This window comes from Sarcophilus harrisii, chromosome 4 (assembly GCF_902635505.1).
Source record: "Sarcophilus harrisii chromosome 4, mSarHar1.11, whole genome shotgun sequence".
NCBI lineage: Eukaryota > Metazoa > Chordata > Mammalia > Dasyuromorphia > Dasyuridae > Sarcophilus > Sarcophilus harrisii.
The window spans coordinates 448,361,294-448,374,630 of NC_045429.1; the positions used below are offsets into that span (position 1 = coordinate 448,361,294).

A 13,337-nucleotide genomic window follows, 5' to 3' on the forward strand; every position below is an offset into this window, starting at 1 on the left:
TTTCCAGTTTCTCTAGCAATTTTTGTCAAAATAGTGAGTTCCTGTCTCAAAAGCTGGAGTCTTTGAGTTTATGAAACACTAGATTATTATAATCATTAACTACTGTGTCTTGTGAACCTAAGCTATTCCACTGATCAACTACTCTATTTCTTAGCCAGTACCAAATGGTTTTGATGAACACTGCTCTATAATATAATTTTAGGTCTGGTCTGTATTTTAAAAAAAAAAAAAAAAAAAAAAAAAAGCTGTCTAGGCCGCCTTTGTTTGCTTTTTTTTTTTTTCCTTCATTAATTTCCTTGGAAATTCTTGACCTTTTGTTCTTCTAGATGAATTTATAATTTTTTCCTAGCTCTGTAAAGTAATTTTTTGGCAGTTTGATTAGTGACACTTAATTTAGGTAGAATTGTCATTTTTATTCTATTAGCTTAGCATACCCATAGTGCTCTAAAGTTTTCAAAATACTTTTATGAACATTTTCATTTGATCTTCACAACTGGGGGAAAGATTCTGTTATCTCCTTTTAAAGATAGGGAAACTGAGACTGAGTGGTCTAAGTCAACTACCCAAGATCACCTACCTAGAAGGTGCCTGACATTTGATTTGGCCTCAGCTTTTCCTGGCTTCAGGACTAGTATTCACTCTCAGTAGCCTATCTTTCTTCCTGTAACTGACTTTTAGTTTACTTACACCACTGACATGACCTGTGGTGTTTCTATGCTTGTTTATTGGTTAACAGCTTCATGTGGTGGGAAAATAGTTGGGACACTTTAGGTGCTGGGCAGGTGTTCCAGCAATCTATAAGAGATAGCTCAGCAGTAATCAAGGGAATGGTATTGGTCTGTTCGATATTTTATCTCGCTTTGCATTCGGTAAGAAATTTGAAAATGACAAAATGGACTGAGTGGAGCATTTTCTGAATGTTCTGGGGATTAACCCCCAGAACAAGAGCATTGAGACATTTGAAATGCACATGTGAAATGTAAATGACTATTTAAAAAAGAAGGAAGAAAAGAAAAAACTAACTTGGATGCTTCTGTGGTATGGCCTATTCCCAGATTTAGAAGCTTTGAGGTCTGCTCTTCTTATTGAATGGGGAAGGATGACTACCTCCCCAAATCTGTGTGCTGTGTCTTTTTCTTTGGGGTGGAGGTAGTAATAGTTGTAACACTAACAACTTCCCTCTTTGCTCCTTGCATTAATAATATCACTGACAACTGTCTGAGAACTATATTTGCACCAGGCACAGGTTTCAATTATTAATCATTTTTCATGGTTACTACTTGAATAACAGTCTCTCCTAACCCCTGAGAATCCAGCTAGAGCCCTGACCTGTGTAAGGAGGAGGGCAGTCAGGGCCTTACCCAGTCATGAGACAATGAGTGTAAGGGCCCTAAGAGCCTCTTGCATTTCTCCATGCCAGGCAATGAACATTTACTACAGATTGGTGCCTGCTCTGAAAGGTTGGTAACATCAGAGTAGCTGCTCTTGCTTGTCTGCTGTAGGAGATATGGAAAGCCCATGTAAAGGATCCAGCCCTGACTCCTAGGAGAGGGACCTTATTGTTGATCCATTGAACATGATGAAAGCCATCCCTGGCAGAGGCTGTGGAACATTGGCATTGACCAAATTTTGCTTTGTCAAGGCTCTCTGTCTCTAAAGAGAAATAATTTGACCACATCTGGATAGTTAATTAAGAGGATATGTTAGCTATTCATCACTGCTATTCTAATATTAATTTCATTTCTCTTCTTTAATTCTAGTACATGACGCTCAATCCTTCGACAAAGAGAAAGAATATTGCGTCTCCTGATAGGAAGCCCTCTAAGAAGCTTAAGACGGAGAGCTCTTCAGTGAACCAGGTGCTGAATCCTACATTATGGTGCCATGTTCATCTAAAGAAATCTTTGAATGGCTCTCCCCTAAAAATGAAGAACTCAAAGAATCCCAAGTCTCCTGAGGAACAGCTAGAAGAGATGATGAAAATTATGTCTCCTGGCAAATTAAATACCACGTTTCACATTCCTAAAAAGGGTCCCATCTCCAAAAAGTTAGGGAAGAATGGGGACAAACCCTTGAAAACAAAGGGTAGAAGCAAAGGCATTTTAAATGGACAGAAATCTCCAGGAAAATCTAAATCCCCCAAAAAGGGCTTGAAGGCACCCAAAACCAAAATGAAGCAGATGACCCTGCTGGATATGGCCAAGGGCACCCAGAAAATGACTCGGACTCCGCGGAGCTCTGGGGGCACACCTCGGTCCTCCAGCAAACCTCATAAGCACCTCCCTCCCGCTGCTCTCCACCTCATTGCCTACTACAAAGAGAACAAAGACCGAGAGGATAAGAAGAGCGCCCTGTCCTGCGTCATCTCCAAAACGGCCCGCTTGCTGTCCAATGAGGACCGAGCCCGCCTTCCTGAGGATCTCCGGGTCTTGGTCCAGAAGCGCTACGAGCTTCTGGAGCACAAGAAGAAGTGGGCTTCCATGTCAGAAGAGCAGCGCAAGGAGTACCTGAAGAAGAAGCGGGAGGAGCTGAAGGAGAAGCTGAAGGAGAAAGCCAAGGAGCGCAAGGAGAAGGAGATGCTGGAGAGACTGGAGAAGCAGAGGCGCTATGAGGACCAAGAGCTGACGGGCAAGAGCCTACCCTCCTTTCGGCTGGTAGACACTCCCGAAGGGCTCCCCAACACTCTCTTTGGGGACGTCGCCATGGTGGTCGAGTTCTTGAGCTGTTACTCGGGGCTGCTTCTTCCTGATGCCCAGTACCCCATCACCGCAGTATCCCTAATGGAGGCCCTGAGCGCCGACAAGGGGGGCTTCTTGTACCTGAACAGAGTGTTGGTCATCCTGCTACAGACTCTGCTTCAAGATGAGATTGCCGAGGACTACGGGGAGCTGGGCATGAAGCTCTCAGAGATCCCCCTGACCCTGCACTCTGTCTCTGAGCTCGTGCGCCTTTGTTTGCGCAGGACGGATGTGCCCGAGGAGAGCGAGGGCTCGGACACGGTGGATGAAAGCAAAGAGACGGCCTCCTTTGAGGATAATGAGGTCCAGGATGAGTTTCTGGAGAAGCTTGAAACCTCTGAGTTCTTTGAGCTGACATCAGAAGAAAAGCTGCAGATCCTAGCTGCTCTCTGCCACAGGATCCTCATGACCTACTCTGTGCAGGACCACATGGAGGCGAAGCAGCAGATGTCAGCTGAGCTGTGGAAGGAGCGTCTCGCTGTGCTGAAAGAGGAGAACGACAGGAGACGGGCCGAGAAACAGAAGCGGAAAGAGATGGAAGCCAAAAACAAAGAAAACGGGAAGGAGGAGAATGGGGTGGCCAAATCTGACAAGAAAAAAGAAGTGGTCAAGGTAGAGCCCCCAGTGGAAGTAGAGGCAGAGGACATGATCAGCGCCGTGAAGAGCAGGCGGCTGCTGGCCATCCAGGCCAAGAAGGAGCGAGAGATCCAGGAGCGCCAGCTGAAAGGTAACCTTTGAACCTTCGGACTTTGGCTGCACTTGGACTCCCGCACCCTGGGCCTGTCAGGATCCTTGAGCCTTTGAATAGCATTGGATAAGTGGTGATTTCAAAATAATCAGGTCCTACTCTGACGAAAAGGAGTATTTTGCATATTGTAGATATTTTCAAGCTTTTGAATGAAGTAGTTCAGTTCTGCTGATGTAGAGAGACCTGAGTTAGAGAAAGTACCTCCTATGTTGTATAAGTACAGTAAGTCACAAATGACCAATTATTTACTTGTTTTAAGCTCGCTGTCATTCAAGTACTATATCTTTGAAATTAAATAACTTCCATTCATCACGCTAAGTAAGGTGTTGAGGGTAGCTGATGTAATACCGAGAAAGACTGTGTTACACAAGATGCACCCAGGGTGAAAAGAAAGTCTTGTTCCTAGAATTCTTTTAAAAAGTAATGGTCCTTTTCCAACAGATATCCTAAACACTAATCTGAGAATTTGCAAATAAGAAATTGAGGAAAACCCAAGATACAGAACTGATACAGGCCTTGGTGCATGTGAAATTTAATGCTAAATGGAGAGTTAGAACTCAGGTTGTTGTCTGGTGCAAAAGAGGATGTTGTATTTCATCCCTTTTTTTTCCTCCCCACTGGGGAGGTCAGCTCTAAGATGCGCATGCCACCTGGTGGCACTTAGTGTCCCCCCTCCCAATCTTGGCTTTGCTCACATGATTCCAAATGTATATTTTGGTTCGGTCTAAAAACCATCAGGACACTTGAAGATTGCCTTCACTTATTTTGGAATCCTCAGTTTTTCCAGATATTTACTAATGTTCTTTTCACTAGTATTATATGGTTTTGAACCAGGGTTAAATGTATTGCATTTAATGAGTGCACTTATTTTCACATTTTCAAAGTTAAAGTTTAAAGTTTATAGAAAAGATTTAAAATTAATAGATGTTTGTTTTCTTTTATGGAAATGAGTAATTTGGCTCTTTGAGTTATAATATTTTTTCATATTTCTTCTCAGATAAAACAGACTGGACAAATGAATTCAATGATTGTTTTAATTTTCAATTTACTAGAATCAATAATTTGTTAATTATTTTAGCTTTCAGCGCAGCTGTTCGTCTTTTGTTTCCTTGCCCTAGTATTAACAAGTAAACCAGCTTACCTAACATGTGCACCTTGTTTAAGTATCAACTATATAACTCAACTTTTGTGTTCAGGATCAGTGAACTTAGTTCACTTCTGGTATGAAAAAATCCCCATGAAGCTTTCACAAGTTTGACAGATTGTTTAATTTGACATGAGGGCTTTTTTTTTTTTTTTTTTTTTTTTTTTTTTTTTTTTTTTTTTTTTAAAGCTGTCTCCATAGGCAGAAGAACTTTAGTTTTGATATGTTTGGGATGTTCTTGTAGGAATAGCACTTATTTTGGTTACATTTTTGGAGAGAGAGGGAATCTAGCATAAATTTGTTCCAGATAGTGTTATAAAATAATTTTCACTACTTGCTAGGATTACTTTCCAAACAACAGATGTGTGAAGAAAGCTAGATAACCCACTTTTACTTCTTAATAGTAAAATTAGAGCGAGAAGCGGAAGAGGAAAGAATCCGGAAGCACAAAGCGGCTGCTGAGAAAACTTTCCAAGAGGGAATCGCCAAGGCCAAGCTGGTCATGCGCAGGACTCCTATTGGCACAGACCGGAACCACAACAGGTGGGCTAACAGTGTCTTTCATGGCAGTGAGGATTGCTGAAGTGGATTTTCTTTCTTTTTGAGATGAGCCTGCTTGTTCAAGAGAGATTGAGTGGAAATGTGGATCCTTGACTCTCCTTGATTAGAAATGAGTCTTTTAAAAATTCCAATGCCCACAGTGCATTTTTGATAATCTAACAAGAACCCTGGAAGAGGAGGGAGAGCATGAAATCAAGTTCTAGGAGCTCCTTTATGGTTTCCTTTGTCGCCCTCTTGAGGAGCATTTCTCTAGAGGCTGAGCAAGATGGAAATGGTTTAGCAGTGAGGAGGAGATGAATGTTCATTGGTCTTTTGTCATGCCTTTTTACATCATCTTGTTAAAACTTCCTCTGTTTTTTGCCTTACTGTATGCTTGTTTTTCAGGTACTGGCTGTTTTCAGATGAAGTTCCTGGATTATTCATCGAGAAAGGCTGGGTCCATGATAGTATAGACTACCGATACACTCCTCCTCGAAAAGAACGGCCCGACTGCTTGGATGAGGATTGCAATCCCCGAAGTAAATGCACCCCTCAGATCCCTTGCCTTTTTTTTGGGTTAGGTTAAGCAGAAACAGTAGCGCCCCCCCCCCCCCCCAACATAATTGTTGTTACATTTGTAGAACTTTCTCTTTTTTTTCCTTTATTGTGAATAGTCTTTGGTCTGTGGAGGGCTTTTGGCAGCTGTTCCAACTTTGTCATTAGAACTAGAATCTCTTCTGACTCCTTTGCAGGGTTCTTTATTATTTGTGTGACAATGGGTGAATCATGTTACTTCTTAGAGCCCATCATCCCTCTTTGTCTCTAAAATAAGGGAATTTGGATTAGCAAACTTCAAAGATCCTTCTATTCTTTTAGGAATAAGAAGCATGATGCTATAGAAAAAGCAGTGAACTGAATTAGGAAACCGATTTCAGCCTACCTCCAGTACACAAAATGCTGGTTTTTCAAGCTGTTTCCCAGTTAAAATAAGTCATGCTATATGCCACCATATAATGTAACTTATTTTGTGTGTGTGTGTGTGTGTGTGTGTGCGCGCTAAATATATATTGAGGGCAGTTTTGTCTCAGAAGTGATAATAAAGTTATATTTTCTGACAGGTGAAAAGGTAGAGACAGAATCATTAGCCTTGGGGATTTGGTAGGCTAGTACAGGATGTTTGAAGATGAAGGATTGATCCCAAATTGTTTAAATATTAAAAGGGAAAGGTGAACAGCTTTACAACCAGAATTCTCTGAAGATTTAACCCTGGCTCTGGAGAGGTTTTAAAGCTTCCTTCACCAGAAATGTTTATTTTGGTAGAAGGAGAGATTTTTCTTTTTTGGTAATCTGAATATTATTATAATGAAGAAATAGAAGTTTGTATTTGGGCTCATTTTTCTGTACCCATCGTAGCATAATTTGGATCGCATCTTTATATCATCTCTCACCTTGGCCCCAGAATAAGAAGCCCAGACATTCTCATTCTCAGGGTTCTGAATTGAAAAGACGGTTTCTTTCATTTTCCCTTTTTAAATTTTTTTTTTTTTTTTTAAACTTTAGCATAGAACGATCAGCTGCTTCATTTCAGAGGTCCCTACCTTCAGACATTCCCATTCCAGTCCGCATCCTATCCCCTTTCTTGTCCTTGGCCACATGAGCAAAGCCATTTCCAGGTCTACACTGGTCCAAATATAAGTGCCCTGTAGTCTCCTGACTCAGGGCAACTCTGGTGTCTGGCTGCCAGGAACTACCCCCTGATGTTTGAGACTTCCCTCTCCCTGGCAGGCAGACAGCACAAGGATGTCACTCTTACTCTGCAGATAAGTCACCAGGAAGGGGCTGAGGGGCACCCTGACTCTCTACAATTTTCTTTCTTAAAAACCTTTGTTCTTTCCACCTTGTCACTTAGTTCATGGGCCTGAACATAGAAATGCTGTCCACATGGCACAGCCTGGTGGGCCACACTGTGGAGCAGAGCACAGTGGGAGAGTCCATGCTGTTTGTGTGCATTTTTCTTAGGTAAGAAAACAGGCCTCGGGAAGAATGCAGGTGTACCCTCTCACCCTGGCTGTGCGGCCGAAGGCTCCGTGGAGAGCACTGTGCCCAAGCAAGGACAGAACCTGTGGTAAGATGGAGGGCACGTTGCTCCCCTTGTCATTTTCTTAACAAAAAAATGACGAATTAGTGGCAGCTGCACCTGCACCCTTCTGGGAGCCCTGGGGACACAGAGGGGCTTGTCTAGTGATGAGGATTGGGCGAGGCTGTTGCTGAATAAGGCAGCTGTCCCTAGAGAATCAGTAAGAAGAATGGAGTTGGCTGTAACCCTTGGCTTGGACTTAAGGGCAGCAGCTGGCTCGTTGTCCTGGGGGTGGGTTCTTGTCCCTCCCGGCCACACTTCTTTCTGGAACTCAAGCCTTTTCTGTCCTGCAGGTTTTTATGTGATAGCCAAAAGGAACTGGATGAGCTACTGAACTGCCTTCATCCTCAGGGAATAAGGGAAAGCCAGTTGAAGGAGAGATTGCAGAAGAGGTGAGAGTGGGCCTCCCCTTCTATTCTTGGTCCACTGACGCTGAGCTGGGAACTCTTGCTAATTCTGCCCTGAATCCCTCATTACTCACCCAAATGCCTGTGGGTATTTAAAGGCATATTAAACTCTGTGCTCGGAACCATTCAATGGACATGGAATGCCAGGTTCAGAGTGCCATCATCCCTGCCCAGGGAGCCTGACAGAGGGTTTTCCTTCAGAAATTGTTGCCGTGGGAAGTTTGGGTCTGCCAAAGTGAGCATCAGTACTCCTTATTCCTGGGCCCCACACTCGCCTAACCACAGGAGCTTTTCTTGGGAGCACAGGTTATTTTCTTGGGGATATAGTAGCATCACTTCTTTGCTTTCCATCCATATACATGTCTGGGTTATGTGTTTATATAAACTGTGGTGGGCCCTCCCACTGAGTTTCTGGATATATGTTTATCCCATCCCCTATGTTTTACCATATTTCAAGACTTTCTGCAAAACCAAATCTGTACTGTCTTAGTGCTCCAGCAGCCAGCTGATTACATACATCAATTTGCTGACTGGAGATATTACAACTGGGTGCAAAATAGAGGAATTTATTCTTTTCTAATATTGACATATCTAAATGGAGCAAGACAGCCAGCACATGACATTATCAAAAAAAGGTTTCAAGTCGCCTCGCTTTTTAGGGTGTGTTCTCCAGGCATGTGTCAATTGCTGCAAGGCTCCATCTCAACCAGTTCTTACCTGAATACTAGTATAAGTTTGTGGCAGCCAACACTTGCTGTTCTAAATCTCTTGGGTTTTGCCATATTTTTTCCACTTTTCCAGATACCAGGACATCACCCATTCTATCCATCTGGCCCGGAAGCAGAACCTGGGTCTGAAATCCTGTGATGGCAATCAGGAGCTCCTCAACTTCCTCCGCAGTGACCTCATTGAGGTGGCGACTCGATTGCAAAAAGGAGGCCTTGGTTATGTTGAAGAGACATCAGAGTTTGAAGCCAAGGTGAGAGCAGGCAGGAAATCGGTCGCTGCTTTGAAAAATTTGGCTTGGAATTTCCTTTTTCTTTTTGTTTCACCTTTTCAAAGATGACAGATACTCAGAGTCCTAATGATCCATGTATGTAGATGTGCAAGAAAAGACCAATGTGGGACCAGCCTTTTGTTACGAATGTCCCTGAATGTGTTCATGGATTCCCCCTCTCCTAGCTGGTGTCTAAAAGGCCTGGCCTTTGTGAGTGTCTGCTCATCAAGCTTCCTTTCTTAGCAATTTCTAGCTCTGTGTGGCTTGAAGTTTTCTGTTCTGAAATCCTCTCTGCCTGCTGTCATCACATTTAACTTAGCATGCATTGGGGTATCCTGCTTTTCCTATAGCCAGCCACCAGGGAAGTTGTGATAGAGTGAGCATTGTTTTCACACTTAAAACTGTTGGTGAACTATTGCTTTGATTCGATTCTGAAGTGAAATTGAAGTAACTGCCCTAGAGGCCAAAAGTGACAGGTTTGCTTGGTCTTAGGTTCAAAGCTCAATTAAATTCTAAAGACTCATTATTTGGAATCTTGAATTTGTGAACTCTGTATTGGCTCTGTATCCACAAACTTGTCGAGGTTTAGTTTGATTCACTAGGATGTCCTCAGAGAGAACACCCTCGGAGCTGCTGAATGGAGAAGGAAGGAAGAGGGTTTGCTATGTGTATCTTGAGCTGCTCTGAAGGATGAAACCCTAGATCATTTCTCTACGTATAAATGAAACTTCAGCAGGTGAACCAGAATAGGCCATTTGATGTTCTTGGCTCTTGTTGGCTTTCCCTTCAGAAACTAAGTTGTTACAAGTGAGACTTGTCCTTGCCCCTTGGATCTGCTCAGATACTTGGGAGCCTGCCAGGTTGCTTTAAGGAGATCCCTGTTCTAGGAAACACTGAAGTACTGCACCATCAGCAAGATATTTTAAGTCTATTTTTCATGAGGGGGGTGGGATTCTGGTTTTTTTGAGTAAGTTGTGGGTAATTGGAACATGGCATCAGGAGCAGTTGGGCTGCTCTTGGGTTTCCAGCTTTCCTAGAAAACTACCCTTCCAAAAGAGCATCTAGAATATTGATGTTTGACTTAAACCGAACTTTCCTTGGTTGAGAATAATGTATCCTTATTTACCCTGGCTTTCTGTGGTTCTCTACAGGTTTTCTCCCTGGAGAATCTAAAGGATTTTGGGGAGTGTGTGATTTCCCTTCAGGCCAGCGTCATCAAGAAATTTCTTCAAGGTTTCATGGCTCCAAAACAAAAGAGAAGGAAACACCAAGAAGATTCAGTAGCAAAGACTGAGGAAGTAGATGAAGAAAAGAAAATGGCGGAAGAAGCGAAGGTATCCACCCCTGGGGAATCCATTGCTGGATTCTAGGCAGAAGTAGGGGTTTTTGTTTTGTTCTTGGTGGTTGAAGTTTTAAAAGCCCCTCACCCATCACCTTTGTTTGCCATTGTTCTGGACCAACACTATCTCCTCAAGTCCTTGGTATTTTGCCTCATCTTGTTCTTTCTTGTCCTTTGTCTTGGCTTGGCTGCCTGCCATCGTTCCCTCTTAGTGCTCTCTCGGGCTTCTCCCCATTCCAGCACCAACTGCCCCGCTTTGGGGGATGTCCAGGTGGGACCAGGTACCCTGCCTTCACGCACCATGACAGTTTTGTTGTCGATTTTGTTAGTTTATTTAAAATGATATTTAGTTAGATGGAATGTAGAATGGCAAACTTCCCCTCTCAGCCCAGGTTACTCTTGTTGCCTGTTTGTGTCACTAGGAGATAGGAGGTCTACAGAGGGGACTCAGGACTCTTTCTCCTGCTTTTGGGGCTTTTTGAGCCTCCTTCAAGAGAGTTCAGAGGTAACGAGGACCTACAGGAGGGTGGCCATTGCTGAGAGTGGAGCAGGCCTGGGCTTGAGCGGTTTTCAAGATAGAAGTGAAGCAGCAGGTCATGTCATCTCTGGGATAGCAAGGGGGCTGGCTGTGGGATGTAAAGAACAAGGGCCCAACTGTAGGTGGTGGTAGTGGAGCGTTCTGAAATCTGTTCTGAAATCCTCTCTGCCTGCTGTCATCACATTTAACTTAGCATGCATTGGTATCCTGCTTTTCCTATAGCCAGCCACCAGGGAAGTTGTGATAGAGTGAACATCGTTTTCACACTTAAAACTGTTGGTGAACTATTGCTTTGACTCGATTCTGAATTGAAATTGAAGAACAGTCAGAGTTGTCACAGGCAGGTTGAGATAGGGCGCAAGAGCTGAGCAGCATGGGCTTGGTGGGCAGGAGGCTACCTCTGTCATCATCCTCTGCTTAGAGGGAAGGAAGAGGTGTGCAGAAGCAAGTTACGTATAGTAGTTTGGGATGTTCTCACAGTGGGCTACTTTAGTCACAGCAGAGCACTAGGACAAAGAGGAGAGTCCGTTGGTGTGTGTGAGAGACTACCTGGCTTCTTTTAAATAGTAGTCCCTTCTGCTTGTGAGATGCAACCAAGTGTCAGGGAAAGGACTGGCCTTGACAGACTTTTTAACTCTTTGAACCTTTTCCCTTGGTTTTCTGGGCTATGGGATGAAAATAATCAGTATATATCCTCCTCCTTGGTGGTGATGTGATGCTGTTAACAGTCACTCCATCTGGTGACTTTTAATTCCATTAAATGATAGCTTCCCCCCCCCCCCCCCCCCCCCCCCCCCCCCTTCTTCCGCCCCCCCCCCCCCCCCCCCCCCCCGCCGCCCTGTTGGATTTGTGGGAGAAGCTGTCAAGGTTTCCCAAGGGGCTTCCTGTCAATGCTGAGTCCCCAGAACTGTTTTCTCTCATAGCGAGAGACTAGAGGCTCATCCCAACTCCTGCCTGGCCCATGGGAAGCTAAGGCCTTGATCTGCCATCTTCCCTGAGCCTGCTTCGAGAGCAGGACGGGATGGCTGAGCAAGGAGAGTTCTCCATTGGAGAAGACTGGGTGCCTCCATTGGGCCACAGGGGAAGAGGAGAGAGTGGGCTTACTCATCAGGGCCAAGACATGGTACAGGAGCAAGATTGTGAGGAGAGTTTAGTGGAAAAACTAGAAACATTGTCACCAGGTTCCTCCAATGGTGTTGTGCATTGAGATGCCTGCTCTTCCCTACACTCCCCACCCAAGACAACAGGGGCACCTCTTGGTTTCCTTCCAGTTGATTCCTGCTTGGTAGCACGTGGCCATTTCTAAACCCTTGAGCATATTTCCTGGGCAGCAACCAGGGCCTCTGGCTCCTCTTGGAGCCCGGGGGTGGGAGGGGACTAGACAGGGCAGTCTGGGCCAGTCCAGGCTTTGATGTGACCCCTCTTGGCTCCTGGGTTGGACAGCTTAACTCTTTCTTTTCTCCGCATTCTCTTGGGAGGAGAAAGAACACATTGACTTTGTTATGGACTTGGCAGAGCCTCGCTCAGGTGTCAAGGAAGGGGTTGAACAAGTGTGATTAGATGTGCTATCTTCCTGTACTTTTCACCCGATCTTTTGTTTCACCTGCTTTTGGGAGAGACTCATAACTTGGAACTGTTGCATGAATTTATTGTGTTGAGATTTCCAGCACCCAGCAGTGTCAGATGCCCCGTCTTCCCTTGTGGCTGCTTTCTGCTTCATGTTGACATGAATATCGGGAAAGTTCCTCTCAGTGGAAAGATAGAAATAGTTTGTATCTGAAGAGAGAAGGGACACCAAGAGCTTTGACTTAAAGTGTGGTCATTTCCCCGGCTTCTTGGGGAGAGGCGAGTGGGCCCAGAGGTTTATCATTTTCTGAGTCACTTGGTCCTGTAGCCCGGTGGTGGCAGATTCCTGCCTGCGGCTGCCTCTCCAGGAGCTCTGTCCAACACCTCTAGTTCCTTGGTGATCCACTCCAGGCCAGCCTGCTGCAGGGTGACCAAACCTCTGATTTAGGGCGGGCAGGACAGGGGGAAGCGCACAGACTCCCTCACTGGCAGTGGTCTCGACTCCTGACCCAGGGCCTTGGGCTCATCCTGAAACAGCTCCAGGCTGGCCCCTTGTCCCAGTGACATGGGCCAGTGGAGGAGCAGGGCCCTGGGGAGAGAGTGCATGCAGTACCTGTCCGCGGCCACCAGAGGGCACTGCCGGCCCTCTAACTACCCCATTAGACCCAGTGACTGGGAGTCTGTCCAGTGGGGAGCAGCCCTGGTGACCCCCCCTCCTGGAGTCCTGGGGGGTTATGGGGACATGGACCTTGTCTCAGAGAGGGCGGGGGGGGGGGCTGTAGCACGGCCTTTTTGAGGCCTCTCCTTCTGTGGCTCTATGTGGGCACACGTGCCTGCCCAGGAGCATACTCATGCCCACATAGCAGCCAGGGTTAGAGCTCTCGATGACCCATCCCAGCCATTGACAGCTCTATTTTAAGGTCTGCAGCCCTGCAGGATAATTGACTTCTAGTGTATCTTCCACGAGGGGGAGGGTAGTACCACTTAAAATAGACCTGCCTTTGCCCTGGGTTGGTCAGAGATGTCCAGTTTCAATGCCAGGGTCCTGTCTTCTACTCTTCAATATGTGGCTCTGTGTTCTCCTAGCTCTGCATCAGTTCGTGCAGATCTTCTCTCATTGTTCCAAGGGCTTTGAGTCACTCACTCCTTCTACCCCCTCCCCATTTCCTCATTACAGTTTGTG

At 45.2% G+C, this 13,337-nt stretch overlaps 1 protein-coding gene across 3 annotated transcripts in view; it reads left to right on the plus strand.

Moving 5' to 3' along the window:
• The window catches only part of BAZ1B (bromodomain adjacent to zinc finger domain 1B), a 58,718-nt gene that overhangs the window by 36,156 nt on the left and 9,225 nt on the right, over window positions 1-13,337 (plus strand). For all 3 annotated transcript variants that reach the window (XM_031967959.1, XM_031967957.1, XM_031967960.1), the window contains exons 7-13: window positions 1,761-3,465; window positions 5,035-5,173; window positions 5,576-5,709; window positions 7,190-7,295; window positions 7,601-7,699; window positions 8,516-8,693; window positions 9,863-10,045. In XM_031967959.1, coding sequence (XP_031823819.1) covers window positions 1,761-3,465; window positions 5,035-5,173; window positions 5,576-5,709; window positions 7,190-7,295; window positions 7,601-7,699; window positions 8,516-8,693; window positions 9,863-10,045 — 2,544 coding nt within the window. The remainder of the gene's footprint in view (window positions 1-1,760; window positions 3,466-5,034; window positions 5,174-5,575; window positions 5,710-7,189; window positions 7,296-7,600; window positions 7,700-8,515; window positions 8,694-9,862; window positions 10,046-13,337) is intronic.